Source organism: Rattus norvegicus, chromosome 9 (assembly GCF_036323735.1).
Source record: "Rattus norvegicus strain BN/NHsdMcwi chromosome 9, GRCr8, whole genome shotgun sequence".
In the NCBI taxonomy this organism is placed as follows: domain Eukaryota; kingdom Metazoa; phylum Chordata; class Mammalia; order Rodentia; family Muridae; genus Rattus; species Rattus norvegicus.
The window spans coordinates 3803484-3829186 of NC_086027.1; the positions used below are offsets into that span (position 1 = coordinate 3803484).

The 25703-nt window shown below is 43.8% G+C and overlaps 1 protein-coding gene and 1 long non-coding RNA gene across 19 annotated transcripts in view; one reads left to right on the plus strand and one right to left on the minus strand.

Moving 5' to 3' along the window:
• The window catches only part of Tbc1d5 (TBC1 domain family, member 5), a 516940-nt gene that overhangs the window by 63452 nt on the left and 427785 nt on the right, over nt 1-25703 (minus strand). For 15 of the 18 annotated variants that reach the window (XR_010054624.1, XR_005488952.2, XM_063267576.1 and 12 more), the window contains 2 exons: nt 23029-23333; nt 19259-19324 (listed from right to left, as the gene is read on the minus strand). Coding sequence is in view for 16 of the 18 variants with exons in the window: in XM_063267576.1 (XP_063123646.1) it covers nt 19259-19324; nt 23029-23333 (371 nt within the window). In the remaining 2 variants the exon portion in view is untranslated. The remainder of the gene's footprint in view (nt 1-19258; nt 19325-23028; nt 23334-25703) is intronic. The other 3 variants (XM_063267575.1, XM_063267574.1, NM_001134762.1) reach the window with 1 other exon arrangement.
• The window catches only part of LOC134480471 (uncharacterized), a 37518-nt gene that overhangs the window by 377 nt on the left and 11438 nt on the right, over nt 1-25703 (plus strand). The window contains exon 1 of the long non-coding RNA XR_010054913.1: nt 1-11756. This exon is cut by the window's left edge and continues 377 nt beyond it. This is a non-coding gene — a long non-coding RNA (uncharacterized LOC134480471). The remainder of the gene's footprint in view (nt 11757-25703) is intronic.

Below are 25703 nucleotides of genomic sequence, written 5' to 3' on the forward strand. Positions count from 1 at the left end.
AGAATCTTGAAGTGGCTAAAGTGCTGTTTCCCAGTGCCTTTCCCTAGGTCTGTGCCCTGAGTAGAGTGATGATGGCCTCAGGGACGTTCAGCCTATTACAGAACTGATAGATACTCCACGCGGCAGTCTTCTCTCCTGGATGACCAGGTACAAAGGGTGCTGAGTTACAGTCAGACTAGACATTATCCACCCGAGTCTTCTGTCCCTGCTCTCAGAACAGCAGTTTTCTTCTGCAGCCTCCTTTGTATCAGAGACCAGGGATACACAGTGGGTACCAGCTGGAGGCAAAGGGTAAATGGCTGCTCCCTCCCCAGATTATCTGTGATCTGCTCAGTGTTCAAGCGCACGAATGCTCTTCCTGAGGTGGCTCCATGTGGTGTCTGGCAGCAGGAACTCCCCATCCCCACCCGGAGGCCCTCTCACAGGAGACTTCTGTCCATCTGTGTTCTGCTTTGACACCACCCCTTCTGCCCAATCCTTGTCCTTTGCATCGCGGTATTCCCCATAACCCTCTTTTGTTTCTAATTCCACCTCAACAGCGGAGTCTGCAATGAGCAATTCTGTAATTTCAAGTTTAGTACAAGTGCTATGAGCTAGAAAGGGCAGGGAAAACAGTTTCTCTTAGCCCTACACACATCTTGTACAAACTTTAGGCCGAAAACAGGACCATTCTGCCCTACCTTCCCCTAGCCTCCCTTCCCCTCTGCTTCCAGCTCTCCTCCCCACTTCCAGGGTTTTAGGCCTTAACTTCACTGGGTTATTTGTTGATGGCAAAAACCCATAGAATAGGATCTGTCCAGATGGAAAGGATTCAGGGAACTATCTATTAATTTTATTTTAAAAATCATAACCATCAACATGTAGAAACATTCTTAGAGTATCAGACTAAACGTGAAAGTTACCTTCTAAGAAATAACAATTTTATTTATGTTGTGACATAAATCATGTATCATAACATATGCATTTTAAAGTGTGTAATCCAATGTTTTAAGTATTATCAGCAGTTTAAACACTTACAAACCGCAAACTGAAATCTTATGTTACTAGCAGTGCTTCCTGATCCCCACCGTCATCCTTGGAGGTTACACAGTATGTGGTCGTTTGTGACCACTGTGTTCTCAAGGATGGTTTATGCTGAAGCATTTATTGGCACATCATTCTTTAAACTGCCAAATAATACTTCAGAGCACATTTGTGTTAACATTAACCATCTCATTAACAGTTTCTATTCACTTCTTGGCTGCTAGGCAGAATGATGCTGTGAACATGTGGAGATGTTCTCAGTTCTTTCAGGAAGTTACCAAGAAGTCACACTCTGTGGTGGGCTCCTTCCCTCCCTTCCCTTGTCTTCCCTCTGCCCCTGAGCCAGGGTTCCTCTATTTGGCCCAGGCTGTCCTTAGATTCACTATGTAGCCAAGTCTAGCCTCAAACCTATGATCCAGAATGCTAGGACTCCAAGCACATGCCACCATGCAGGGAACCATGGAGTTGGCCTGGTCTAGCTTGTCTCTAGAGGCTTTTCAGGTTAGAGTTCATGGCTTGTAGGACACTGCGTGCCTTTCAGTTCCTGAGAAATGGGGGCACTCCCTCAGGCAGTGAAACATTCAGGCCACATTATGACTGTCTATAGTCCCTAGAAGTAAACGAAGCACCTAGAAGTGTGATAGGACAATTAATCTTAGACATTACTATTGGGTGCCCTTTATCGCTTGCAGATGTCATTGTATCCTGAGAACAACCATTATAATAATCCGAGAGGCCACCATTATACTGTTTCTGATAAGGGTATACAAAGTCTGATTGTGTTCAATAAACATGTAATAGCCTTAGTCTTACCGTGACCCTTCAGGTTGTTCATGGTCAAAATTCGTTTCTCATTGGCCCTCAGTTAACCTTGGCAGAGTGAGTGCTGGTCTTACCTCACCACACTCGCTCACAAAATCTATCCTAAAACTAAGACTAGTACAGGGTTTTATACTTCTATTAGCACTGTAGCAAATTCCCAATTTCTCTACATTCTTATCAGCACATAGCAGCTGCCTTTCTATTGGATTTCTCACTGGTACGAAGCAGTATCTTATTCTGAATGGAGTAACTCTTTAAGATATATCTTCTTTGGAGAACTATTTTTGAAATTGTTTACATCCTTTAGAAATTGAAGCATATGCCTTTATACTGCTGGGCTCTTTCTATAGTCTAGGTACATGCTTTTCATAAGATATATGATTTGAAAGCATTTTTCCTCCTAGGTATTATTTTTACCTTCTATATGTTGTCATTTGAAACTCAAGCTTTTAATTGTTTAAAATTTATCTACCTCCTTTTCTTTTTGCATCTGTGCTCAGATCTAAGAAAGCACTATCGCTAGGACACAAGGATTTTCTTCCAGTTCATGGAAGTTTAGTACAGTTTCCTTCTTTGGTAAGGCAGGACCTCATTTGGCCCAGGCTGGCCTTGAACTTGGTCTATAGGCAAAGAAAACTTTGAACTTTTGATCCCCCTGCTTCCTGGTATGGTACCATGTCAGAGCTATTTGGTGCTGCGATCAAATGAAGGATTCTGTGCAGTCTTGGCAAGAACTCTTACCTGAACTATATCTCACCACTATTGATTACTGACTACGCTGTGTCTAGCTGCGAAATGCTTGCGTTTAAGCTGCTTGGAGTCTCCTGTCCTATTTTAATGCACAGATGAGTATTCTCATCAAATTCTGGGATATTTCTGTTCTTTCCCTTTGCCTCCCACTCTCTCTCTTTTCTGGGTTCCCACTGTGTGTACACTGATATTACTAACGGTGCCCTGCACAGTTTTTCTTCCATTAGTTTATCTTTACTGTATCTTTTCATCCTCCAAGTGGATACTTTGAACTGACACATATTCAACTTCTGAGTCCCTATTCTGCCAGCACAAATCTAATGTTGGACTTCAGAAGTAAAAATTTCTGTCTAGTTGTTGTACTTTTCAACTCCTGAACATCTGATTCTTCAAAAATAATTTATGATGTTTACTCTTTGGTGAGGCACTGTTTCCATTTGTTTTGTTTTTAGAGTGGTTGAACACCTTTATAGTAATAGGGTCTTTTTCTAGCAAGTCTAATGTGGATGTTTCTTACCAGACAGTTGGCTGACTGCTTTTACACAGGTATGAGCCATATTTCCCTGTTTAATGTTCTGCATACCTAACAATTTCAATTGACGATTAGATACAATATAAAGTGGTGACTCTGGAAATCAGGCCCCATACTGAAAGACCCCAGCTTAGCAGCAGTAACGCCATTTTGCAAGGCTGTACTTAAGATGACTGGTTCAGAGAAAGGTTAAAACACTGAGTACACAGCGGCTGCCAAGCAGGATGTGTTTGGTTGAAGGCCTGGCAACAGGACGACTTCGGTTGAACACCTGACAATGAAAAAAGCCCCGGGAGAGGTCCCACACCCTGGTGGGGGGCCGAGTCAGCCGTTATGTTCCAAGAAGGTAGCTAAGAAACTTGCCCCCGGGCTGAACCCTTGGGGGGCCGAGTCAGTCGTTATGTTTCAGGAAGGTAGCTAGGAAACTTGCCCCCGGGCTAAACCCTTGCCATATTAGAATCCACCAATTATATCCCTGTAACCATGCATCTGCTTCTGTATGCTTGCTTCTGCTCCCCAAAATCCTATAAAAGCCCATCCTTGGTTCCGTGGGGCGCGCCAGTCCCCCGAGTGACTGAAGCGCCCACAGGTGCCTGTGCCTGTGTATCCCGACAATAAACCAAATCCTCTTGCTGATTGCATCCTGTGGTGTCTCGGTCTGGTCTTTGGAGTTGGAGGGTCTCCATCCCGAGGGAAAGTTCTCCCTGAGAGCTTTTCATTTGGTGCATTGGCCGGGAAAGGAGATCCTCCACCCAGGGACCACCGACCACCCACTGGGAGGTAAGCCGGCCGGCGTCTGTCTGTCTGTCTGATTTTGTCTCGTTCTGCCTTATTCTGTCTGTTCTGTGAGCGCTCGGCCAGGTCTGTTCTGTGAGCGCTCAGCCAGGTCTGTTCTGTGAGCGCTCAGCCAGGTCTGTTCTGTGAGCGCTCAGCCAGGTCTGTTCTGTGAGCGCTCAGCCAGGTCTGTTCTGTGAGCGCTCAGCCAGGTCTGTTCTGTGAGCGCTCAGCCAGGTTGTTTGGAATTTGGGCGGGACGAAGAAGGAGCTGAGGAGCTCGGACTTCTCGCCCCGCAGCCCTGGAAGACGTTCCAAGGGTGTTGGGGCCCGACTTTTCGGGGCCCAATCTGGGAGAGGAGAAAGATCCGGACTAACGGCACCTCTGTCTGTATTTTTGGTTTTCAGAGGGCCCCGGACCTTTGCCACCTCCATCTGACTTTTTGCTTTCAGTTTGGTACCAAAGCCGTGCAGCACGCCTGTCTGTTGTTTGTTTGACTGTTGGTGTTGTTTGTTTTCTCTGTGTTCTAATCTTCCTTAGAACTAACATGGGACAGTCCCTAACAATGCCCCTAAGTCTCACTCTTGATCATTGGGAAGACGTCCACGACCGGGCACACAACCAGTCTGTCGAGGTTAAAAAAAGGAAAATGACAGACTCTCTGCACATCCGAGTGGCCCACTTTCGGAGCGGGATGGCCAGTGAATGGCACATTTAATAAGATCATTATTTTACAGGTTAAAGATCGGGTCGTCCACGGACATCCTGACCAGGTTTCTTCTCGCCTTAAACCCTCCCCCTGGGCGGAACCCTTCGTGGACCCGAATTGGCCTCCCCTCAACCCCCAGCCTGTCCCCTCGGCCCCGCCTGGTCCGCCGGCCACGTCTTCCTCTCTCTACCTTTGTGAAATCAGAGCCTTCTAAGAAACCTGTCCTCCCGGCAGACCCAAACTCCCCTCTCATAGATCTTCTCTCTGACAGGCCCGGCTAAAACGGAGGAGGCAGAGCCGCCGGCCAGATCAGTTGCCGGGCCACAGTCTGATAAGGGTTTCTCCCCTGTCGCAGGGAGATTGCGCAATAAGCGCGAGGTGATGCCAGATTCAACCTCCCAGGCTTTAACCGGTGGCCAGACCCAATACTGGCCGTTTTCAGCAGCTGACATTTACAATTGGAAACAACACAACCCTTCTTTCTCCAAAGATCCGATGGCACTCACCGACCTAATAGAATCTGTTTTACTTACCCACCAGCCTACTTGGGATGACTGCCAACAGCTCTTACAGGCCCTCTTAACCTCAGAAAAAAAAACAAAGAGTGTTCCTAGAGGCCAGAAAGCATGTTCTGGGAGATGATGGGCGTCCCACCCAGCTGCCTGAGGAAATTGATGCTACATTCCCACTTAAGAGACCAAACTGGGATTTTAATACAGCTGAAGGTAAGGGACACCTACGCCTTTATCGCCAGTTGCTTCTAGCGGGTCTCCGAGGGGCTATACGACGCCCTACTAATTTGGCTCAGGTAAAACAGGTATTACAGGAAGCAGGGGAAACTCCCTCCGCCTTTCTAGAGAGACTTAAGGAGGCCTACCGTATGTACACTCCCTATGACCCAGATGACCCAGGACAAATGACGAGTGTCTCTATGTCCTTCATCTGGCAGGCTGCTCCAGATATCAGGACTAAGTTACAGAGGTTAGAAAATTTGCAGGGCTATACATTACAGGATTTACTTAAAGAAGCTGAAAAGATTTTTAATAAGAGAGAGATAAAAAAAAAACAAAACAAAAAATTGAGTCGAATCTTGGCCGCCGTAGTTCAGGGCCAAAAAAAGGAAGGGAGATAGGGGGGAGCTCGAAAGGGGCTGAAGCTGGATAAAGATCAATGTGCCTATTACAAAGAGAAAGGGCACTGGGCCAGAGAGTGCCCCAAGAAGCCTGGCGGACCCCGAAAGCCTCGACCACGAACCTCCCTCTTGGCTCTAGATAAAGATTAGGGAGGTCAGGGCCAGGAGCCCCCCCTGAGCCCAGGGTAACGCTTAAAGTTGGGGGGCAGCCGGTTGCTTTCCTGATAGACACAGGAGCCCAGCATTCAGTCCTCACTCAAGCTTCAGGACAACTCAGCGACCGGACGGCCTGGGTACAAGGAGCTACTGGTGAGAAACAATACCGATGGACTACGGACCGCCGGGTTCAGCTGGCTACTGGTAAGGTGACCCATTCCTTCTTACATGTTCCGGACTACCCGAACCCTCTGCTGGGCCGTGACCTGCTCACCAAACTAAAAGCACAAATTCATTTTGAGGAAGGAGGGGCCCAAATAACTGGCCCCCACGGAACTCCCCTTCAAGTTCTATGAATATAGACTATATGAACTGGGACAGGACAAGCCACAATCCCTAGAAATAGACACTTGGGTCACGAATTTTCCACTGGCTTGGGCAGAGACTGGTGGGATGGGGTTGGCGCTCCAACAGCCCCCCTTAATTATACAGTTAAAGGCCACTACAACTCCAGTCTCCATAAAACAATACCCCCTGTCACATAAAGCTTATCAAGGTATAAGGCTTCACATTACGAGGCTTCTAGATCAAGGCATCCTAGTCCCCTGCCGGTCGCCTTGGAATACGCCTCTTCTGCCTGTTAAGAAACCCGGCACTGGAGCTTATAGGCCAATACAAGACTTGAGAAAGGTCAACAAGAGGATAGAAGATATTCATCTGACTGTTCCAAACCCTTACAATTTGCTCAGTAACTGTTCATCGATGAGAAACAGGGGTATGCTAAAGGGGTCCTAACACAAAGGTTGGGACCCTGGAAACGCCCTGTGGCCTACCTGTCTAAGAAATTGGACCCTGTGGCCTCCGGCTGGCCACCGTGCCTAAGGATGGTGGCTGCTATTGCTGTCCTGATCAAGGACACTGGAAAATTGACTTTGGGACAGCCACTCACCATCCTAACACCCCACGCAGTGGAGGCCTTGGTAAAGCAGCCCCCAGACCGCTGGCTCTCTAATTCTCACACCAAGCCTTGTTACTGGATGCAGAACGGGTTCAGTTTGGGCCCGTAGTCACCCTCAATCCTGCCACCTTGCTTCCTCTACCAGAGGAGGCAGAACAGCATGACTGCCTACAAGTCCTCGCAGAAGTACATGGAACCAGGCCGGACCTATCGGACCAGCCTCTTCAGAATGCTGACCACACATGGTACACGGATGACAACAGCTTCTTGGCAGAGGGAGAGCGAAAGGCTGGAGCTGCGGTCACTACGGAGGACAAAGTGATTTGGGCGAAAGCCCTGCCTGCTGGTACCTCCACACAACGGGCTAAACTCATCGCCTTGACTCAGGCGCTCAAGATGACAAAAGGTAAGAGGCTAAATATATATACAGACAGCCGTTATGCCTTTGCCATGGCACACATCCACGGGGAGATCTACCGGAGGCGGGGGCTGCTCACATCTGAGGGTAAAGATATGGCTAAAATTCTGGCCCTCTTAGAAGCCCTATTCTTGCCCAAAAGACTGAGTATTATACATTGTCCAGGACACCAGAAAGGGCACAACCCAGAGGCACGAGGAAACCGGCTGGCCGATGCCACGGCGCGAGAAGCGGCCATGAGCAAACAAATCTTGTCCTTAAATAGCCCAGACCAACCCACGCCCCCACCAGTGGGACAAACCAGTTGGGTTTACGCCCATGAGGACATAGAGCTCCTAAAAAAATGGGGGCCATCTACCACCCTCAACTAAAACAGTGGGTCTACAAAGAAAAGACAGTTATGCCAATGAAAATGACTTTTGAATTGATCTCCTTTTTACATAAATTAACCCATTTGGGGTTTAAGAAGATAAAAACCTTACTAGATCGGGAAGAGATAAATCTGTGTTTTTTTTTGAATCGGGACAAAGCGATACAAAAGGTGACTGAGAGTTACAAAGCGTGCGCTCAGGTTAACCCGGAAAGGACCATGATTGGACAAGGAGTTCGTCCTAGGGGACACCGTCCCGACATCCATTGGGAAATTGATTTTACTGAAATTAAACCAGGTATATATGAATATAAGTATCTCCTAGTGTTTGTAGACACCTTCTCAGGATGGGTCGAAGCCTTCCCCACAAAGCACGAGACTACAAAAATGGTCACTAAGAAGCTCCTCGAGGAAATCTTTCCCAGGTATGGCATGCCTCAAGCGTTGGGGTCGGACAACGGGCCCGCTTTCGTCTCCCAAGTAAGTCAGTTGGTGGCCAAACTGCTGGGGATTGATTGAAAATTACATTGTGCCTATAGACCCCAGAGTTCAGGTCAGGTAGAACGCATGAATAGAACAATTAAGGAGACTTTATCCAAACTTGCGCTTACAACTGGCTCAAAGGATTGGGTGGCCCTCCTTCCCCTAGTTCTATATCGGGCCCGGAATACCCCGGGCCCCCATGGTCTAACTCCTTTTAAAATAATATATGGAGCACCACCCCCATTTGTCCATTTCTTTGATTCAACATTGCTGATTTTGCTGACAGCCCTTCTCTGAGGGCCCATTTACAGGCCCTACAGATTGTGCAGAGAGACGTCTGGAGACCTATGGCCACTGCTTACCAGGACAAGCTTGAACATCCGATAGTGCCACACCCGTTCCAGATTAGAGACACCGTGTGGGTGCGCAGACACCAGACCAAGAATCTCGAGCCACGGTGGAAAGGACCCTACACCGTCCTCCTGACTACCCCGACCGCCCTAAAGGTAGACGGAGTCGCGGCTTAGATCCACGCACCACACGTCAAGACAGTCCGGTCTGAGGAATTGACTAATCACAACACTACACCCCAGACATGGAGAGTTCAGCGCACTCCAAACCCCTTAAAGTTGAAACTCCTACGTGGCTCCTCCTAGCCCTTTTGTGGCCTAGAGTCAGTGAGGGAATAAGCCCCCACCAGACAGAAATTTCTTGACCAAGTCGAGTAAAAGATTTCACTCAAAGTTAGCAAAAAAAAAAATGGGGGAATGAAAGACCCCAGCTTAGCAGCAGTAACGCCATTTTGCAAGGCTGTACTTAAGATGACTGGTTCAGAGAAAGGTTAAAACACTGAGTACACAGCGGCTGCCAAGCAGGATGTGTTTGGTTGAAGGCCTGGCAACAGGAGGACTGCCGTTGAACACCTGACAATGAAAAAAGCCCCGGGAGAGGTCCCACACCCTGGTGGGGGGCCGAGTCAGCCGTTATGTTCCAAGAAGGTAGCTAAGAAACTTGCCCCCGGGCTGAACCCTTGGGGGGCCGAGTCAGTCGTTATGTTTCAGGAAGGTAGCTAGGAAACTTGCCCCCGGGCTAAACCCTTGCCATATTAGAATCCACCAATTATATCCCTGTAACCATGCATCTGCTTCTGTATGCTTGCTTCTGCTCCCCAAAATCCTATAAAAGCCCATCCTTGGTTCCGTGGGGCGCGCCAGTCCCCCGAGTGACTGAAGCGCCCACAGGTGCCTGTGCCTGTGTATCCCGACAATAAACCAAATCCTCTTGCTGATTGCATCCTGTGGTGTCTCGGTCTGGTCTTTGGAGTTGGAGGGTCTCCATCCCGAGGGAAAGTTCTCCCTGAGAGCTTTTCAATACCACTCTATCTCCTGAATCCATTATCTTGCTATCTGTTGCACTAGTGACTTTAATCAAGTAATTCTAAAGTCCATCTCCACTCTGCATTGTCACTAAAGTCTTTGCTTGGTTACTTTAGTGGTCTATAAATAGACACGGTTTTCTTTTCTTAAACGTACTGAGTCAGTATTCAGTCTTTGTCAGGCTTCTGTGGAGGTTGTACTCTTCCTATCCCAGCAGGGGTATCGAACAGAAGATAAATTTAAGAGCTCAAAGAATTTTATCCAGAACCTATCACAAAAGAAATTAAAAAGAAGGGAAGGATCTACCTTTGGTAAATTTATACAATAGAATTTATATAATAGAGTTTATTTACCGTCCAAGTTTGGATTACCTACCTCTTGAGACCTTTGTGGGAGCAGCTTTATGTCTTTTATTGTCATTGCTTTTTCCAGACAGGATCTCTCCATGTGGCCTTGGCTGTTTAAGAACTCACAGTGTAGAGCAGGCTGGCTGCCTGTTTCTGACTCCTGAATGCTGGGATCAAAGGCGTGCCCAACTGGGGGAGTGGCTTTTTAAAGGCACAATTACAATGACTTCCCAGGACTTATGACTGTGCAACTAACATGGCAAGAAGTTTTGCAGGTCTGATTAAGGTCAGGGTTTCATGAATAAGATATTTTGGGCTGTCACTGATGGGCAGTCTAACCATGAGTCCTTAAAGTAAATGAGAAAGAGAGGATCAATTCAGACTTCAGTTTCTTGGGTGTATTTGAAGAAAATGAGAAGCAGGAGTTTAAGTGGGTCTTGACCTGGACTTCATAATGCTGCACAACTAGAGTATGGAGAGAGAGGACACCTTTCGGAAGCCAGGAACAGCCACTGGTTGACGAAGGCAAGGGAACGGAGCCCTTTATCCTAGTTACAGCAGTTGAATTCTGCCACTATTGCAGATGCACAAGGAGACAGACTCCCCTGGAGCTCCTGCCCCGGGGAGTTCTGCTATTGAGACCCATGGCAGACTTCTGACCTATATAATCACAACAGCACACAGGATTCTAAATCACTAGATCTGTGGGAATTCTTTGTCATCAGAAGAAAACTTTGTCCAAACTTTCAACTTACAAAGTTATCTGTTATAACTGAACAACCAACTCACCTTCTGTATCTTTAGTTCTACAATTCTTATTTTGTATGCTCTAGGATTTTCTTTTACTCATACATCAGATTTATTGAACTTAGAATTACTTTACTGTTTTAAAAAGATTTATTGTTATTTTTAAGTGTGTGTATATCTGTCTGTCTGTCTGTCTGTCTTGGTAGTGAATAAAGGTGCCACTAGAAGATGGAGACATTGGATCACCTAGTGCTAGAGTTATAGGCAGTTGTGATTTGCACCATGTGCGTGCGGGGAACCACGTAAGGGCCCCATGTAAGAGCAGAGCATCCTCTTAACCACAGAGCCATCTTTCCAGCCTGCTTCAGTGCTTTTAACGGAACAGTGTTTTGCTTTCACTGACATAATCTGGTTTCTGTGTGGTTCATCTTACCCTGTACTTCCTTTTGATGATCTTTCCTACCTTTTAAATTGTACAGATAATTTAGTTATTTTACTGTCTTGCTTGTTAATAATTACATTTCTTCTAGGTATCATTTTATCTTTCAGGTTGGTATGTAGCATTTTTTGAAGATGGCATTATCACTCACTTCTCATTTCCTTATCAATTCCTCTAGAGGATTAATCCTACTTTTCTCAGTGGTGAGGTATATATGTGTAAGATAAAGGGGGCCTCGGGAATAGGGAGACTGAACAAGACTGGAAAGAAGCTATGTCTGCAAATGTGGATTGACTGATTAGAACTTCGTGATGTGGAGAGGTGGGAATATTTCAGGTCCAGATGTGAGGAGGTTAGAATGTTGCAGGTTATAATTTATCTTCAGCTTCCTTAGCTGGATAAAAAGCCATTCTCTATGTGACACTTAACATCCTTGGACTAACAGATGAAAGCCTGTTAGGATGGTCAAACATCATCTGAGGCCAACAGTTGAGATTTCTCCATTTTGCCATAACCACCTACTTAATGTTTCCACCAATGTATTTGAAAAGCACCTTAATTTATGGTTTTCTTTGTCCTCTTTCTATGAAAACTCCATGAGCCTGGCTGGATCCCTGGAAGCGTTGGGACATGGAATTTGAGGCAACTTAAGTCTGTGTTCCCAGGCTGTGAATTCATATTCGGCTCCAGAGTAAATGCTCTCTGATCCCTCTTTCTGAGGTAAGAATTTTTTCAGTGTGTGTGTGTGTGTGTGTGTGTGTGTGTGTGTGTGTGTGTGTGTGTGAACAAGAGGAAAGTGGGCCTGCTGGCAGGCCTGAATCCTTACATGTACCATTGTCTACTTTACCATTCCATTTTATCCTAATTCAGACAATAAACAAATAAATAACCAACAAAATCCCATACGTTACTAGGTCTTCAGGTGTACCACTGCTAAATCGGTTATTGCTTGATGGTCCTCTTCTACACAAACCTTCTTGGTTCCTTTCTGGAAACCTTCAGCCTTTACCTCACGCAAGTTTTTCCAAGTTCTCTGGGGCCTGTAGGGACGGGCATGCTGTATTTCCATTCTGCCTGTTAACTGTTTTCAATCTCAATGCCAGTATGTTCCTTTAGCTCTGGGAAATTTTCCTTATTGCTCTTTTTTGATTATTAACTCTACTTCTGTTCTCTAGACTCTCAATACCTGACATTTTAGTTCAAAATCATACTTAATCTAAATTCCAGATAGGATAATTTACATTTTATTATACCCTTAGAACACGTTACTATTTGTGGATTATTGTAGCTTATTTTCTTGTGAACAGTTACATCTATCTATTTTGTAAAGTGTTGGTTGCCTTGGATACTTTCAGAAAGAAGGCATGTGGTGTGCATTGCATAACTATATATATCTAATCCAATCATAAGGAATAAGTAACATATATGTAAATTTCATTATAATCCATTGGGACTTTGTTCCACTTAAAAGTAATTATAACATTGTCAAAGAACAACATCTTATTAACCGATCCCATTTTGTATCAACCAATGATGTCCATGGATAAATGATAACAGAACTAAGAAATGTTTGTTTCTAGATCTCAAATGTGTAGGAGGAGCATTTTCCTACTTTTCCTATACTCACACTGCCTGAGTTTGCCTGCCTGAGGAGTAAGTTGTCACCAAGAGGGACCAGATACTGTGAATATAACTGGACAGTGGTATTGATAACCATCCAATTGATGGATTGGATTAATCATGGATTGACTCCATTCAATCCTAACCACTCAATGAGAAGCTCAATAGAAGAAAAGGTTGAGGCTGAAGATTAATTCAGTAGCTCAAGGACATGTGTGTGTGTTAGCATAAGTCAAACAGATTTGTTCAAGCTTAGAACTATACCAAAAGTAAATAATTACATTTCTGAATCCTGTATGTGGCAGAAAACCTCTGTATATAATGTTTTATTCTCCTCCTTAACTATGCAAACTAGCTTCATAATATTTTTGTCATTGTGGAAACACCAACGTTTAGAAAGCAGTCGTTGTACCAAGTTCCCTCCAGAGATCTTCTGAAAACCATTGCTGCAGGAACAGTGTTGCCCTGGGCTGAAGGGTTTTCAGGACGAGTGACAGCACTGGCCTGGCATGCTGGGCTAAATCACCAGCTCTCAATCACCCGAGGGCTAGGTACTCAGCATGTAGTTATAGCTATGCAGTGTTCTGGAGCTCTATGGACCAGGTGTACTGCATTAGCTATGAAGCACATTGCTATGGGGCCCTGAGATCCAGGCTATTCTGCCATTGAGTGGACCCTCTAGATTAGGACATGTTGCATAGAGGAGGGGTTTCATTCCACATTTACATAAGGGCATTATCTGGATCAGACACAACCATGTCTGGATATATTCTATTCTTTTTTGCATTCTCTTTTCCTATCAACACATAAATCAAATGGCTGTGTCCTTTGGTCTCCAGGACAATGGAAGTTATTTGTCAAGCATCTTGTAGGAGCCTCTGCTGACAAATGCCTTGGAAGGAAGGTCAGAGTATGAAGAAATAGTATATCTTACGCTCCTGCTATGTCTTATGGATAATATTTTTGTGAGTTTCTTTCCTCAAAAAATCTAATGAGATGAACAGGAGCTAGAGTGTACTCTTAAACAGACAGGATGACTACCAGTAGACCTGAGTCTAGGCATGAGAGAGGAGGATACAAAAGCAGCATAGTCCAGGGGCACTGAGGGACTGTGGTGAGAAAGACGGCTCAGGGAGCGAGAAGAAGTGCCTAGGAGCACTTGCCTTTGGCTGGACTTTGTAGAGCAGAACACTGGAAGCATTTGTTTGCTATTCCAGAACAGCTTGTTGCCTTGCACAGCTGAGTGGCACAGAGGGTACTCATTAAGGCATCTCTCTTGATGCCAGGAGAGTGAGTGGAAACAGGTTATACCTGAAGACTCTGGAGTACCTTTGCTGTAGCCTGACTGAAGGGGTCAAGCACTGGTGGACTGGGTGATGGACCCTGGAGTACCCTTGCTGTAGCCTGACTGAAGAGGTCAAGCACTGGTGGACTGGGTGATGGACCCTGGAGTACCTTTGCTGTAGCCTGACTGAAGAGGTCAAGCACTGGTGGACTGGGTGCTAGTATGAAAAAACAAAAGGGTCTAGAGGATCAGAACAATTAAGTATAGAGGTATTGGCTATCGCTGTAACGTGACTTGAACACAGGCTCCTTTATACTTGGGCTCTAAGAACAAGGAGGTTCCTGAGGCTTCTACACTCATCACTGCTGGACAGGCACAGATGACCGCATCCTGTAAGTAATGCTAGAGGTTGCTCCTCTCCTCTCACTATAAACAAGAGGTACTAGCCCAGCCCATCTAGCAGAGAGGTGATACAACCAGGATTTGGACCCTGGCTGGACTGCAGAGCCCATGCTGAGCAAAGCTGTTTCCTTAGTGAGATCTTTGTCATGTGCCTGTAAAAAACATGGCCTAGCATTAAAGAAACATGGGATAGAATGATGGCTTTTGTGGGGGAAAAAGGTGCTCTTTCAGCCATCCTAGCAGGTGGAGGCCTGCTAGGAACAACTTCTTAAAAACAACAACAACAACAACAACAACAACAACAACAACAACAACAACCGCCCATGTGTATCTGGAAGGCTGTGGTGGCCATTATTGTTGGATGTAAGCAAGGTCTCTGAAACCAAAGAGAGCTCATAGCTCTTCTTAAAATTGAAGGTGTTTATGCCCGAGATGAAACTGAGTTCTGCTTAGGCAAGAGATGTGCTTATGTATATAAACCAAAAAAATAATACAGTGACTCCTGGAGGCAAACCAAATAAAACCAGAGTGAGCTGGGGAAAAGTAACCTGGGCCCATGGAAACAGTGGTATGATTCATGCCAAATTCCAAAGCAACCTTCCTGCAAGGCCGTTGGACACAGAATCCATGTATGTGATTCAGTACACATCCTGGATTCAAACTAATGGAGCTTAAGTAGATTTTCTAAAAAAATGAAAGGCAAATTCTGGCCTTGTTCTCAGGAAACAGTGAGGACAGTGAAGGCAACAGACAACTGCAACAACAGCTCACAAACTTAGGGTTGCTACAGTTATGGTCAGCCACAAGGATGGTGTGTGGTGGCTCATGTCTTTGATCCCTGCTCTCAGGAAGCAGAGGCAGGCTGGTCTCTGAGTTCTAAGCTAATTTCATCTACATAGAGGAGTTTGAGGCCAGCCAAGGCTACATAGTGAGACTCTGCCTCAAAACAAACAAACAGACAAACAAACAAAGCTTCTTGCTGGCTTGCTTTGCCTGCCCTGCTGAATTAGTTTTCTTAATAAACTCCAAGATAATCTCCCCAGGGATAACAAGGAAAAGCCCACAGGTGTGCTTACAGGCAGATCTCATGGAAGCATTTTCTCAATTGAGGTGTAATCCTCTCAGATCACTCTAGCTTGTCAAATTGACAAAACAACCAAGCCAGCACAACTGACCCTTTGCCAACTTGACACACAAAGACTCTTAAGCTACAATCTTTCCCCTAAGATGGCATATTGATATTAAATCATAGCATGAAATATATCAACTTTTCAAAATCCCACCTTCCTTTAAAATTTAAACACTTTAAATGTTTACTTTCTTTAAAACATCCAAAGTCTTACAGTTCCGAGTCTCTCTAAAATATACAAAAAGCCTCTTTGCTGTTGGCTTCTATAAAATCAAAAAAGAAGTTAATATATTTCTAAAGCAAAGAGGGAAGAACCAGGAAATAGTCACAATGAAATCAAAGCCAAACCAAGCAAGCCCCAGTAGTATAATGACTGATGCCTGGAACGCATGAACCATGGCACGGAAGGACGCAGGCAGCTCCACACCTTGTAGGTGTCCCACAGTTTTGGTCTGCCCACTATGCTGGCCTCACTGCTGCTGGGCTGCATGCACTTATCATGCACTGCTCCTAGGCTCTCTGTATATACACTTTCTCTAGGCAAGGTGCCAGACCTCAATTTCTCCCCACTACTCCTTTAGTCCCGAAGCTTCTAACTGCAACAGAGGCTGCACAGTCACCAGGCCACATCTGTTACTCTCCCTGACCCGTTTGCCTTCAAACCCAATATTGCCTGGGAATCTTTTTGTACAATTACATAGTCCAGCCGCTAGCATAAGATACAGTTTTGGCCTGCTCTGGACCACAGATTTTTTTTTTTTCTGACTCTGAAGAATTAATTCCCAGAGACTTTGTTTCGGTAATTCTGGTCTCATCTTAATCATAGCCGATTCGTTAGCCCCATCTGACAAGTATCGATTGAGCCAACAAAGCCAGAGGGTTCATTTTAGTGATTATGGTCTCTTCTTAATCATAATGATTCTTCATCGCAAGTGGACCAGAGCCATGGATTCTTACTTCAAAATATCACAGACATGGCACTGTAGGAGTGTCTGGCGGCCTCTATCCTCTGCACTGCTCTCAGCATTGTCTTCCAAGTTTCCACAACGGCTTTTACAGCCCAGAGTTCCAAAGTTCTTCCAACATCCTGCCCGCAATAGGGTTAAGATGATTCGAACTGTCAAAGCAATACCTGGACTTGGTACCAATTTCTGTCTTAGTTAGGGTTTCTATCACAGTACAATAAAACATCAGGACCAAAAGCAACTCAGGGAGGAAGGACTTAATTTCAGCTTACAACTTGTACTCCATTACTGAGAAGTCAGGATGGGAACTCAGGTTAGGTACCAGGAGGCAAGAACGGAAGCGAAGCTGCAGAGTGGTGTCTACTGGCTTGACCTGCATGGTCTGCTCAGCCTGCTTTCTTACACACTCATGACCGCCTGCTGAGGGATGGCTGGGCACACTTACGTCAGCCATCAGTGAAAAGAATTCACCGCAGACTCGCCTGCAGGCAATCTGACGGAAGCATTTTCTCAACCAGGATAATCATTTATTTAGTTTTTTTTTTTTTTTTTTGGAGAAAGTATTCTATAAAATCACATTTTCAAGCTAAGTTATTTGTCTTATAACAATTAATCTGAACACAATGCAGCTAGCTCTCTGTCTACCCCCGGCCCACCTACCACTCCGCACTCTCGACAGTAGCTAGAGTAGCTGACACAGCATCTTTGAAAGACACTTGCTTGTTTTAAGATCGAATTCGGGAGGAGATGCTGTCTCTTACTCTTATGCTCCACTTCTCCTGACTTGGCCTCCTCCTTTGTGCCCAATAGCCGTCGAGCTTGGACATTTCTGTTAACACATTCTTCTTGGTGGTCTTCAAGGGAGGTCATCTACAGATGAGCTCTGGTCAAACTACGGTAACTCCCGTCTTCCTCCTTAATTTCGCCCCCTAGTAGCAACCATATGAAACCTAAGATTTCTACTGGGGAGTGTGGAGTGGAGGGGTTGGCAGAGAAGTGGAGGTTTCCTCCATCTTTGCATTTATTCCTTTAAGTAACTGAGTTGCCAGATGTTACTGTGCTTTGATCCCTAAGGCTGTGAGCAGTGGCAACCTGGCCAGGGACACTTAGCTTTTAAATTTAAAAAAACCTAACAAGTACTGTAATGGAGTCTCTCTGGGTGTTAAGTGTATATATATATATATATATTAATATACAGAGAAATAAAATCTTTCAAGATATTTATGGCAATGAAAAATCTAATATAAAGGATATATATGAAATTAAATCTTCTAAAAACGGACTTTGCAGCAACAAGGTTTTGTGTGACTGCAACCATACAAGATATAAAAGAGAGCTTTCCAGTCACTTTCTAAAGATTGCTTATTGCTCTGAGATCATGAACCTATTTGCACTCCTGTTTTTCTTTATAAAAATCCACATGGCTACGGTGCGTGGGAAAGTCTGACATTCACCGTGCTCTTCACCTCTTATTATTTTGCCCGTTCAGCAGAGGAAGGAAGGCATCAGCTGTCAGCACTAACTCTTCTGCGCACTCCCTCCTCCTGCCCTGCAGCGCTCTGCAGAAGGTGAGCGGAGGAGGGAGACTCAGGAGATGTGGCCATCCCCTGCTCCCTCTGCCCCAGGTTCACCACATGGTGGCTGGAACTGCCCCCATTGGACTGACAAATTCTCTCTCACAGTGTGGGGGCAAAGGGGATTCTAAACACATTCAGAAAAAGGATGAGTCCCAAATGAGTTGTTGTGACTGATCCTCTACAGCAAGAGTGACATCCAAGAAGGAGGGACACTGTGGGAAACCGGGGCACCAACAGAGCCAGCTTGTCATGCAGGGGGTACTTAAGCTTGTTCCATAAATATTGTTGAAAACAAAATCTCGATAAAAGAAAAATTATGGATAATATTTTAATATAAATATAATTAGTTTATTATATGCACATGAATATTTTAAATTAAGCCAAACATGATATGAGGTTTAATTACTATTGTATTATTCTCATTTCAGCTTGAATTTGAATGAGAGAATCTTTAAGTCTAAACTTCCATGTAACAAATGTTCTCATTACAGTTTATTTCACCTAAAAGATGCAAAGAAAAAGATTACTGATGTAATCTTAAATATTTATGTTCTAAAATCCCACAGGAAGCATTGAAAATGGGTAACATTTTATTTCTTAAGCTAAACTCATGGATAATATTAAAATTCTAGCTTTTGATTGTAAACTATTATCATTCATATTTATGGTAATTTGTTTCACTGGTTAAATTGTATGACAAATTTTTTAAAATGAAGGTGATACTTAAAATATTTCAAAAACAGGCTGTGAAAAAGACAGGTGGTAATTTTTTTTAGTGAAATATGGGTAGTCATAGCACAGAAAAAAATCAATATTTGTTAAATATTGTTACAGAGAACTTATCCAGTAACAAAAGTCGCTCCTGTGTCAGTCACCTTACAGAGCATAATGATGAAGATGACCTCAAACTAGTTTGAATCATATTTGGCAAAGAAAAAGATTGTTCACTGTGAAAAGAAAATCCACAGTGGAGCCTGATGCCAACAAAGTAGGAGCTGAGAGGGAATTTTTGTTTTATACAACAGTGCCACTTAGTGGCCAAACTATGGTAGTGGACCGATGGGCTGAATGGTGGGTAGGCACAGAAACTATGGGTTATGGAGATGGTTGTGAGACTGAAGGTGGCCAGTATGGGGTGGGGCAGCACATGCCAATAAATGAGAGAGAGAAAGAGAGAGAGACAGAGGGAGAGAGGGAGGGAGGGAGGGAGGGAGAACAGACAGATAGGGAGGTGGCAACTGTACCTTGGAGGTCAGTTAGAGCCTGGACAGGAACGGAAACCTGAGCATCGCTTCCTGTAACTACGTCGCCTAGATTTCATAAGAAAAAATAATTAGATATGATAAAATGAAAATAGACAACCTTTTGCCTTTCATACTGAATGTTGTACTATTTTATCAAATTATTAAAAGTGAAGAACAGAAAATACAGTGAGAGCTTAGAGAAATATCTGACATATTTTTAAAGTAAGTAATTTCTTTAAAAGGATGTTTCCAGTGGAGATTTTTTGTCTGTTTTTATTAAAGGAAAAGCTCACAAGTTCCTACTACAAGTTTCTACTATACTGGGGATAGGAAACCTCAACAATAAAAGGTTTTTCTGAGCAGATTTTATGACATTTAAAGATATTAGTATGGTTTCTAGATATCTTTTAAAAGACTTATTCATATGGATGTTAAACAGCACTTATTAACAGGCGTTCTTTTGAAACTGATTTCTTCCAATGTAAAAAATATTTTAGACTATACTTTAAAGGAAATTCATATGAAAGACCTAAGCAAGCTCTAATTTCATATTACCCAGTGAAAATATTCCAAACTTACCACATGTATTTTCAAGTGCATCTGTGAGCTATATCCCTTTATTATAGGCAATATTTTATTAAATTGGAACCATAGTAAATGGTTATAATAGAGCAGTGTTCAAATAACAAAAGAACAGGATATGCACATAGAAAGAGCAGGGATGGGAGTGCAGGCCTTAGTGACCAAGACAAAGAGGAAAAGGAGCATGAAGGGAGAGGCCACCAAGAGTGGGCACACAGACACTGGACTTCCAGCTTTTCTGTTTCTGGGGGGAACAGTGTTCAACAATGACCACAGTCGCAGCTGTCAGAATGACTCCTGGAGACAGCACTGTCTGACAGCTATTTTGAGGTTACTAAGCAAAAGAAAGCAGGTCTTTTGAAAGATGCCAGACTTCCTGTGTATGGTCTATAGGCTTGCTTCTTCTCTAGCTTTTATATATGTATATAAAAACTATATATACACTTTACTAATATATGTATATAAATTACTGATTAATATAGACTATATAATATAAAACAACATGATTAACATAGATAATAACATACAGAATTACACATCTATTTTAGTACAAATCAATTTCTAAATTAAATAGCATCCTTCAGTGTTCTGGATACTTAATGCACTCTGATTTGTAGCATAGCCACACTGTGCCATTACAGCATTTCTATCAACTAACAGAACACAGAAATGTTCTCCTATAACCGACATCAAATTTGTGATAAGGACCACATCTCATAGAATTGCTTTGAGTAGAAATGAAATGGTCAGAGCCCAAGTTTTCATAACACCATTCACTAAATTGATAAATGGTAGGCTCTATTTCTGTGCATTTTCAAGTCTACGCCAGTTACCCCTTTTGCTATATAGATTTCTCATTTTAATATTTAAGGAAATTATTACTAGGACGATGAGGGAACAGCGGCTCTGGTGGTTTCCTTTCCTCATAACACATAAACTACACACAAACTACACCATGCACGTAGTTACACGCATGCATCTGGGTGGCATGACCTTTTCCTCATAACACATAAACTACACCATGCACGTTAGTTACATGCATGCATCTGGGTGGCATGACCTTCCTCTCAGTGGACACACAAACTACACCATGCACGTTAGTTACATGCATGCATCTGGGTGGCATGACCTTCCTTTTACAGTTACAAGTACAACTCACTATGACCTAGAAAAGCCACATTTCCATCTTACAAACAACCATTTCAAAGCAACCTTCCAACTTTCTTTTCCATCAGAGCACCCTGAAAGGCTGTCACCCTGTGGATGGTTCTCTGTACCACAAGCTGCAGCCAGGCTGCTGTGGCTGTCGCTGTCAGTGAGGACACGGTCTGTGGGAAGCCAGCAGCACGGCCAGTGATGGACGAGCACTCTTATGTAAGCACCACAGGTTTCAAGAAACTGCTGGTTCCCCAGCCATCAGCTCCGAGCTCTTGTTAAATTGTCAGAGCTTTAGGTCTTGTTTAGGTTTTACCAGTAAAGAGAGGAGGACCGTAAAGTAAAAAGCTCTCATCTCTATACATGGTTCTTTTTGGCCCTTTACTTTATCCCACCTTTTACGTAAGCAGAACACTGCAGGGACTTTTGTTGTTAAGGTTTTTTTTGTTTGTTATTTTGTTTTTTTTCTGGGGGGGGGGTAGCGTGTTGGTGGGAGTTCACATGAGAAGAATAAGCCAGAAGCAAACTAGAAGAGCTATAAAACAACAAAGAAGGGCCATTTCCGTTAGGATGGGGATCAGTTGCAGAATGCCTCGTGACTCTCATGCTCCGCTATGTGCTGAAGTGCTCTGCGTCTCCTCATGTCTGGGGAATTCGTCTTCAGCAATTGTTCCGCCTCCATGCGCTTCCTCTCTCACGTACTGTGATATTAATACTTGACATTTCCTTAGAGATACAACTTTATATTTCTATAGTCATTTGGCTTGGTTTCTCAGAAAATTTAAACTAAAGCATTAAGAGATTCTCTGACTCATTTGCCTGCCATCAGTTAGAATTACAACAGACTACAGCTTGTTATCAAAGCAATATTGAAATCATATTTGTTTAGAACAATAAAACAGTACAATTAAGAGATATATAAAATAACATTCATTTCCATTCTGGAAGTGGGCATATCTCCTGGCATTAAGATATATTTTCAACATGTAAATGACTTGATGTCTCCTTTTCTTTAAATCATTTGTGACAATCTACAGTAAGAAGAGAAGAATGTAATTTTAAATGAGATATTTTCATAGAAGGTAAAGTGAATATTCTAATAAACCTCAGATACTAATCCTATAACACCTAATATTTCATATAGACACAGTAATTTAAAAACTAAAAGCATGATGACAGGAATGGAAGGCTTCAGATGCACATGCATGTGCACATGTGTGCATGATACATTAATTGGCACTGTCAGTTAAACTCCCTGTTAAATGTCAGTATGTAAAATCATGTGACTTAGTTTACACTTTGCTTGGTACCACTCAGTCCCGAGTCTTGCTGTTAATGTAGGTACTGCTGTAAGGCATGGACCCAGTTTTAGGTGGGATGTTTGTTGTGATTGGATGCCTACAACTGCTATGCTTTCTGTGCAGCTTTTGCCACCACGTTGCTATTTCTTACTCCCAGTGTGCAGTGAACAGCCCCACCAGTGAGCACAGTCTCCATCATCTCACAGGCTTTCTCGTCTCACCCCATGTTTTGCTTGTACCATGTAGTGTACGGACTTGAATGCTCTTTTTAGATGCTAAAGGTTTTTTTTAGCTTTTTTTTTTTCTCCCTAAAGATCCAGATTGGATTCCTTGCCATGGCACAGGTGGGTGAGAGAGACCACAGACTCTCTTCTACGCCATGCACATTGCTGACTGCTGTGACTGTTACTCCTGCCCATCTCAGACTCTTCTGAAAGAGATCAGGACTCAGAGCATTATTATGAAGCTGTCAGAGAACACAGTCAGCTGATAAGTTCATACCATTGTAGAGATGAAAAGTGCAAGCCACACTGAGGTACAAATGCTAAAGAATACATTGTCAAATACCTCAGAAGAACATGTTATCTAATAACTTTACAAAGCTCACATACAGTAGAGTTTTAGAAAATTAAGATTTCATGGATTTCTGCTTCTGAGGCGTTGGTTTCCCACAGGCAAGTCAGCAAATCTCGTCACACTTCACGTTCTTTGCATTTACTGGCTTTCTCCTACCTTTGTTCAACTGTACCGGCATGCTTTCAGACTTCATCAACCGCTGCTGCTGCTGCTGCTGCTGCTGCTGCTGCTGCTGCTGCTGCTGCTGCTGCTGCTGCCGCTGCTGCTGAGAATGATGCCTCGGGGCTTCTGCGGAGGTCCTGAAGGGGACGGCAGCAGAGAAAGAGCTGCTGCTGTTGCTCCCAGGCACAGGGCCACCCATACTGCCTGGAGCTGAGGCCGGGGCAATCAACTTTCTTCCAAAGTTAATCAAGCTGTTGGAGACCTTGTGTATATTCAGAGGAGCACCTCTGGCATTGGTCCTTGGAGAGAAAAGGAAAATCAGGTGAAGGGGGAGAACATTATTTACCTTGGAGGAGAATGCATTTCCATATTCTACTTGAATCAAACACATCTAGTCTTGAAAAGGGCTGTTTATTAAGTCAGCCACATAAATAATACCAACTTCACATGACCACAGGATAGTAATGTGGCGTATGAAAACAAGTGTCACCAGTCACTCCTTCCACAAGGCTCATTCTGCGTCAAAGCTGTGCTCCTTTCTGAGGTACAGCTGCCCAAGAAGATATTCTTCCACTCCTGGCCACTCCAGTTAAACAGAAGTATTAGTCTGACTCTCTTAGCTGATACCGAACACCTGACTTGAATTAAGTCAAGGAATTGAGGAAGCTAGGACAGGAAGGAAAAGAAGCCCTTTGTCTTGGAGCCTGCTAGATCCTGCTGCCAGCTGAGAAGCAAGGACTCTAACAGAACTCCCACCATCTGCTCAATGGCCTTCTCTTCCCCTAAGTTACACCTGTAACTGTCCAGGAGTTTCACTAGAAACCCTGTACATCTGGTCCTGGTGGCTCCTGATTTTATTTATCAGCTGACATTCCCATCCAAAGCATCTTTGGAGCTACTTATAACTCACATTTCAAACACAGGTAGGACAGGTACAGAGTTTCTTAGCAAGCCTTTGAGATGTAATGTGAGAACCACAGACACAGAACACACGGCTAATGCTGGGATATTTAATATCAACTCTCCTTTTGTAAGCTCATGCCCTTTCCTGAATGGCTGTCTTTCTCTTTGACCATTGTGCTTAAATCTGTATCACAAATGTCTTTTAACGAACCAGGATTCTTCTCTGAGAAGCCCTACCCATATTCTGAGGTGTGTCTTTCTTTCTAAGTGTCTTTACGTCTTTTATCTTTCTTTGGATTTAAAATCTTTATGAAAATCTTCTTTTAAATAAAACCCAATTATGTTTTATGCTGGCTTGTTCTAAAATTTTTTTCTCAGCTGAAGACAAAGATCAGTTTAGACCAGTTAGGATCTCTAACATTTACACTGCTGAGAGTGTCATTGCAGAACTGCACTTCTGTCCCTATGACCGCTGACCGGAGGGCACCTTTACTCTGGCTCATGGTTTAAGTCAGTACTAGCTTGTTTCATCGCCTCGAGTGTCACTGTGGTTGGGAGCATACTGCAGAACTGAGCTGCTGACTTTGTGGCAAGAAGACAGACTGAGACCTCAAGGGTCCAGACCAGAAACTCTGGATAGCCTGTTTTCTCCAACTGTGTGCGGCCTCCTACTTTCTACCATCTTCCGGTTACGTCGTCATATCAGGGACCTATGAATGGCTACTACACTGAAAGAGCCAGAGCCTATGTCATCTAATGACTCTCAATGGCTGGAAGCATCAGCTAAGGACCAAGTTAGATACAGGAAGCTTTTGGGAGAAATATATCCACATCACATTAATATAAAAACACATAAACAAGTGTCTGATTTAAAACCTGCTTTGTGGTATCAAGGAGACCTACAGAGGGTTGGACATCTTATCTAAAGTCCCCAAGTCTCTCTGTCACAGCAAACCCCAACCGCCCCACCTGCACCCGTCTCCTGTCTCACACTCTTTCTTGTCTTCCATGTTTTGACAGAATCTGTGTTATAAATATGTCTGGCAAAGAAAGCACCAAATGAATATTGTTATTTCCCAAATGATTCAGTGTTATAGTATATCTCAGGGCTATTATGCTGAAGACTAGTTATGATCATAAATCACCTCAGTTGTAGGAGGTTGTAAATACCAATGTTTCTATTACAATTTCTCAAATCACTAGTAGACACATTGCCTCTTCTCACAGAAGTGGAAACAGTCTATTAGAGTTAGTGACCTTGACTTTACGGTCACCCCTTCTCCCATTTCTACCTGGCAGCACTTTCAAAGCATCTCTCCTTTTCACGTGGCAGTTCTATGCTTGGGATTACTAGTTGCTACTCTGAACAGAACCAATCTATAGTTCTGTAATGAAGAGGATGCCATTATGTTTCTCCCTTCCATAAAGTCTCCTCACTAGCTAATATTATGGGCTAGCTACTACAGGGCTTACACTGGACTGCAGGAGAAATACTCAGATTCCAGAGCCTGACAAATACAGAGGAGATGCCCAACCATTGGACTGAGAAAGGGTTCCCCAATGGAGGAGTTAGAGAAAGGACTGAAGGACTTGAAGGGGCTTACAACCCCATAAGAAGAACAACAATATCAATCAACTAGAGCCCACCACAGCTCCCAGGGACTGAACCACCAACCAAAGAGTACACATGGCTCTAGCTCCATATGTAGCAGAGGATGGCCTTGTTGGGCATCAATGAAAGGAGAAGGCCTTGGTCGTGTGAAGGC